The 6,701-nt window shown below is 39.5% G+C and overlaps 1 protein-coding gene across 1 annotated transcript in view; it reads left to right on the plus strand.

Moving 5' to 3' along the window:
* The window catches only part of LOC119829545 (voltage-dependent L-type calcium channel subunit beta-3-like), a 140,984-nt gene that overhangs the window by 133,226 nt on the left and 1,057 nt on the right, over positions 1-6,701 (plus strand). The window contains exons 8-14 of the mRNA XM_038352144.1: positions 935-1,160; positions 1,475-1,598; positions 2,315-2,455; positions 2,837-3,004; positions 3,477-3,615; positions 5,143-5,208; positions 6,588-6,699. Of these exons, the coding sequence (XP_038208072.1) occupies positions 935-1,160; positions 1,475-1,598; positions 2,315-2,455; positions 2,837-3,004; positions 3,477-3,615; positions 5,143-5,208; positions 6,588-6,699 (976 nt within the window). The remainder of the gene's footprint in view (positions 1-934; positions 1,161-1,474; positions 1,599-2,314; positions 2,456-2,836; positions 3,005-3,476; positions 3,616-5,142; positions 5,209-6,587; positions 6,700-6,701) is intronic.

Raw genomic sequence — 6,701 nt, forward strand, 5'->3', positions numbered from 1 at the left:
CTAAATATTTATTCTATATTAAACTGCTTTGTACTGTCATTTCTCTCACTCATCCAAGTGGAAGTTGCCTATTTCCTGGTTCGATAAACTCGCACTCAAAAATGTCATATTTTCAGATGTTCCGACGTACGACCGAGGTAAGACCATTCAAATCATGTAAACCAGGAAATGCATCCAATTTTCACGAATTATTGTTTGCCTCGAGTAAAGTGTCTTCTTATCTCTCACTGTTTCCATCCCGCCTTCCATTGCCTCTTTCATTTTAAATTCTGTTAAGCATATTCTTGTTTTTTTTTTTCAACAGGTTGTATATTTTATTTTCCCTGGGAATGTATGTAATTTTTGTATACTATTATGCCAGCTGTGAAATTTTAGGAGCGTCTTAGTATATGAATTTGCTAAAGACTGCTTAAAAGATTTCATTGCAGTGTTATGTTAATGTTACCTCGTTTAATTTGATGCCCAAAAAAGCCTAGCCAGGTAGGTAGCTGTCGATGTTGTGAATTGTGTAAAAGTATGTAAAATCGTTTGAACAGAATATGTATATTGTAAATTGTAGTTAGATTCCTGTTAAGTGAACGTCGCATGTTCTACAAGTTGTGTATCTGCAAAATTTATTTATTTAACTAACCTATAATTATAAAGACTAGCACAATACATAAAAATTGATTGTAATATTTACTTTTGAATATGATTTACTTAAAAGCTAGTGACCATCCACTCTCAAAAAATCAATTGGACAATATAAATTTTTAAGCAATAAATAAACAGTAAGAAATAGAAAGAATCCGCCATCACAATCGCTATGTTGGCCTTGTGTGCAATATGGACGCTGATCACTTACCATCAAGTGACGCGTCACCTCCTCCATATGAAGACGGCCACAAGTGCGAGTAGTCCAGTAGTACAGTGGTGACTGGTGCCTCGTCCGCAGGCGAGGAGTCGGACACTGCGGGGCGCGGGCGCGGGGCGGGGGCGCTGCCCGCGGGAAAGGAGAAGCGGAAGCCGTTCTTCAAGAAGCAGGAGGCGTGCACGCCATACGACGTGGTGCCGTCCATGCGGCCGGTGGTGCTCGTGGGGCCCTCGCTCAAGGGCTACGAGGTGACGGACATGATGCAGAAGGCGCTCTTCGACTTTCTGAAGCGACGGTTTGAGGGCAGGTGAGAAGAGAGTGAGAGTTTTTTCTTGCTTGGATAATACTAACATAAATTTCAATTTCGGTATGAAAAGAACAAATAGTAAATAAGTATTCATTTACAGTTTAAATAAAGCATAATGTGAGCCATCTTTGAATTATACTTGAAACACAATTTCTAGTATTCTGCCAACTGAAATACGTAATATTATTGACCAAACCAAGGTCAAAACTGTAAACAAAAACAAAGACACATGTGATAATTACCAAAAGTAATTCCAAATATACATCCAACAACAATCTAACATAGCTATAAGCACAAACCAACTAACATTTCAGGATAATAATAACCCGCGTGATGGCGGACATATCGCTCGCCAAGCGGTCGCTCCTCAACAACCCATCCAAACGGGCGATCATGGAGCGATCGAACTCACGATCCACGTGTCTCGCAGAAGTGCAGGTACTAATCACCTTCTGTTTTACAGAATTATCATCACCCGGGTGACCGCCGATATATCTTTGGCTAAACGATCCTTGCTAAATAACCCGCCAAAGAAACCGTTGATGGACCGAGCGAATTCCAGGTCGAATTGCTTGGCGGAAGTTCAGGTTCGATGGCATGGGTGTTGCAGTAATTAATGTTTGGAAAGTGGATCTAACTGTCCTAGACCGTAGATTATGTAGTGAAATTTAACTGGCATTTAACAACACACATAAATACTCCGTGTAAAGGCATGCTAGATAATTGATCTGTTTGTAAAAACTGCTGCTTATCGAGTTAAATATTATGTTGCTATTTATTATGTTATACGATAACAGCAAAGCAACAACTAGATAGTTAAACTTTAACCCTACAGACATCTCTTCTAAAGTTCTAATACTTAAATTGAAAAATGTGCCCATAACCAATTGGCCCTATAATTGAAAGGGATTGTTTCTAAATCAGATCGTAAGTCAAAGCACGGTGTCCACTAACATTCCTATTAATTTATCTCACTCCAAAATCACAACTGTAACAAAACATCCGCACTAATAAACCAATTTGTCAAATGACTCCAACCACTAGCTTGAATTCATCCAATACTTGGTTAACTGTAGCTCAATTTCTGAAATACTGATTCCTGCAGTAATTAAGAAATTCGTAATTACAAATGAGAAATCAACGATTAATTTTAGACGGAAATAGAGCGGATATTCGACCTGGCGCGTACACTGCAGCTGGTGGTGCTGGACTGCGACACCATCAACCACCCCTCGCAACTCGCCAAGACCTCCCTCGCGCCCACTATCGTGTACCTGAAGATATCTAGTCCGAAGGTAAGATAAAAGCTATATTAATTACCAGTAAGCTATGCCAAGTTTGCATTACTGATCTTCTAATATATATTTTGATATGTATGTAACCTTTTCGTTGAACTAAATACAAATATAATAAATAAAGCAAATAAATTGTAAAAAATAGTCACTTATCATTCAATTATATAATAAAGTACGTCACCATGAGTATTATCATTACATTGTGTCACATCTAAAACGATTCTAGCCATTAAGAACTCGTATATTAAGTGGTCCTTCGAGCCGGATCTCAGACACTTCGCGTTGATTTTAACTTTTAAATAGGTCCCCATCTTAATACTTTTGCTTAACAACTACATATAACGTGGCCCTCTGTTTTTATGATTTGTCCGCAACTTGCAGGTGCTCCAGCGGCTAATAAAGTCCCGCGGCAAGGGGCAGAGCAAGAACCTGTCGGTGCAGATGGTGGCCGCGGAGAAGCTGGCGCAGTGCCCGCCCGAGATGTTCGACCTCACGCTCGATGACAACCAGCTGGAGGACGCTTGTGAGAAGATCGCCGAGTATTTAGAGGTTTGTTTGTCTCTTTCAATTGTTGTGTTCCTTTGGATAATGTGGAGTTTTAATTTTACTATTAGATGGTAGGAATCATATGTTTCTATTATTGCATTTTTTCTCAACCGTTTCCAAAAAAGGAGGAGGTTATCAATTCCTCTTTATTACCTCAAAACTTTCAATTTAAATTACTCCTTTTTTATGTATGTTATGCTATAGTCTAATACTTATACCCTTTCTAACCTAGTAAATTTGTGTCAAAAATCTGTTTTTTTAATAGGCTGTATTATTTTTATTTCCATTAACAAATTTACGTTTCTTTGCTTTTCGCTGTTTGAAGAATTACAATTTTCCACCTCGAATTGTGAATTAGTTGATCGATTCTCGATTTTCCGGATTTTCCATCGTCAGATCCTGACTTAACGATAATGGGCAACTTGCAAGATACGTTTGTCGGTAATATTACTCACGGGAACTGTAACCATTACAGAAGTACTGGCGCGCGACGCACCCGCCGGCGGCCGCGGCCACGGCGCGCGCGCCCGCGCTGCACCCCGCGCACCCCGCGCACCCCGCACACGCCGCGCACCCCGCGCACCCCGCGCACCCCGCCGCGCACGCGCAACCTGGTGAGTGCTCTTGGTGTGGGGAATGTGTGTGCTGATAGTGAATGTGGTGATGAGGATGTCTATTGTGGTAGTGTTGAGCTAATGTTGATGATATTGAGAGTGATGATGAAGGTGATGTGGGCGATGAAAAATAAGGTTGTGGAGAAAGTTTTTATGATGGCGGTAGTTCCGGTGATGCATGAAGTGATAATAAGGATAGTAAAGAATTTGCAAATGTTTTTGATGTGTCCAATGAATTGACGTTATTAGATTTGAATAGTGTTAGTGGTTAATTTGTACCTGATAATGGTGAAGTATTCAATTAATTTACTTTGTTGCTCAATATCCGTTTTGTAGCACAGATTATAACATATTTATGTGATAATTTTAAAATTATAAATACGCTAGCCAAATTGGCTTAATACTCTTTCTCTATGGGTCACAATGGTCAATAGACATAAAATGTTGTTTAAAAAAATTAAAGGTCTAGTAAGCAGATGACCTGTCTCGTATATTAAGAAGCTGTAAATACTAACCTAGAATGAATTTGCAACTCTATAAGATTTAACAAATCCTCTGATAGAAGTCCCTAAAACCTATATACAAAGAACTAAATTTTGTAGAAACTGTTACAATCTATGCTTGCTCATACAACTATGTAAATAACGACGAGGTCATAAAAAATGGTCTATCATCCACACACATTTCTAAAATAGCGTGTACAGCAGACAAATATTTTATTTAATCAAAAATCACATAATTTTAGATGTAGATTTTTTAGCATGTCGTTTTAATTTACCAAATGCGTAATATACTGGTTTGGTTAGGTTACACCGGCCGAGGTCAAAGGCTGTCACAAGTGTACTCAGGTACCCGCAAACATAGTATGAATGTTGTATCGTAGCAGTACTAATTATTGATGTAATTACCTCGTACCTTGGTATCTATGCTTCGATAGGACCTTCAGAAATTTAGAGGCAAATTTCCTGTGAAATGGGGTAAAACTTTTTGATGTTGAAAAAAGGGTTGGTTGGGGAATTTGAGCCTAAACGTTCAGTTCAAATGAAACTGACAATAAACAAATAAGAAACATAACAATCGCTCTATTAATGTTAGAATCTGATGCATTCATACTTTTTAACTCGTACTGAGCTATCTTTTTATTCTCTTCTCTAACAATCAAGACAATATCATTTTAATTTTGTAGAAAACCTCCAGCATAATATTTTCTGAAGAAATAAAAAATATTTATCCTTAGTAATAAATTAAGGATAAATATTTTTTAATATAATAATATTAAAACTGACAGTCCTGACTGTTTCTATCATTCAGAATAATATAACAATTAATAACTGTCTAAACGAGTATACCTACATTTTATATTTTTCAACGAAAATTTTCCTCGTAGACTTACTCACCCTAAAGACGTGGTGTTAGAACTCATATCCATTTCGATTCTCTCCTCAATTCTCAACTCCCTAATCACCATACCATCTATGTAATTAGTTCTTCTTGATTTCTGTAACTAACAATTCGTTATCTCTATTGAACCCCCTGCTCACTCGGGAGGACACCGGGAGAGGTCCGACTCCTACAATTACGAGAGGGAGAGAGGTAACTAACATGTAGATGTCAGTTTCACGAACATGATCTGTGGTTTTTCAAGGAATTCTTTGGAAGAACAAACACAGGAAAATGTTCCTGAAAGTGATGGTCCTATTTTAAAAATTTAATAACACTTATCCAAATCATCTGGTGTAATTCCGTTAGACCAATTTGCGATAAGTTTTGTAAAAATTATATCCTCAATGTCACTGTAACTTTCTATTTATATGTTTACACAAAGATTCACATGAAAAACAGCTTTCACGGCAGACAACGGCTTTAATAATTAATTTCAATAACTGACCTCCTCTGTTTCTTATCCTGCCATGCCCAACATTGATATTGCACTTCACATTTCTTTATCAGTTCTTTGACTCTTTCCCTTAATACATTTATACCATAGCATTACGCCATTCACTTCAATGTTGTAGTCTGTATGTTGTTGCTTATTCAAACAGTCATTCAAATATAGTGGTACGCTTTTAGAACTATTAGTAATCACCGTGTATCATTAAAAATGTATTATAAAATCGTCCACTTCATTAGTTCCTGTTCATTTCAGTAAACGCGGCAGGACAAGCACATTAGCATCGCAGAAGATCATATATTCCTGTTGTCATTTAGCAGACCGACGAAGCCCCATCCAGGTTGAATCATTTTGATTCCCAAGATTTTTTTTGCTTGTCCCACTAATGATGGTGCCGCTTCTACTAACTTAAATAGTTCCTCACAGATCTGTTTCTATCAGGGGTCACTTTGCACTGTCGTCTTTAAATTAATCGATGTCTATTCTATTTCAAGCTTTTTTTATTTTACATATTGTCTCTGAATCATCTTTGGACTGGCTGTGTGGATTGAAACAAACAACATTTTCTATTATTTTTTATATCTCATAATATTTCCACTGCAATCCACGTTCAAAGATGGCAGACCAATGCTATGCTACTCAAAAAGCTTGCGGGCTTCATCAGGTGTCTGGTTTGCAGCGCCGCCGCCCCCCGCGGCCGCCGCAGCCGTGCTGCCGTGCCCGGGCAAAGTGCGCAATGTGGGGGAGGTCAAGGTGCCCCTCGTTACCTAGCAGGGCCTCGTAAGTGCGTGCCAGTGTGAGTGCGCCGCGCCCTCCTTCCCAGCCCTTGTGTGCCGTGTGTCTAACATGTGTTCTTATCCTCCGCCGACCGTCCGTCGTCCGTCGTCCGTCGTCTGCGAGATGGAACGGGTGGAACTAGAAAACAGTTATGACATGTCAAATGATATCGATTGTATCTATCTATCTACCTATTTCATCTCGCATTTAACCCTGGTCAAGACGGGCGTCATAAACGGACAATCGGTCTGTTCCACTAACCTCCAGATATTCATGGACTTTTAATAACACTTAGCGTCCGCAGGCGGCAGGTCGCGCGCGGCGCGGCCGGAGCGGCTCGAGGAGGAGTACTACCCGCGGGAGCAGTACCACCGGTACCCGCGCGACTACCCGCGGGACTACCACGAGGGGTACGCGC

The sequence above is a fragment of the Zerene cesonia genome, chromosome 1, assembly GCF_012273895.1.
Source record: "Zerene cesonia ecotype Mississippi chromosome 1, Zerene_cesonia_1.1, whole genome shotgun sequence".
In the NCBI taxonomy this organism is placed as follows: domain Eukaryota; kingdom Metazoa; phylum Arthropoda; class Insecta; order Lepidoptera; family Pieridae; genus Zerene; species Zerene cesonia.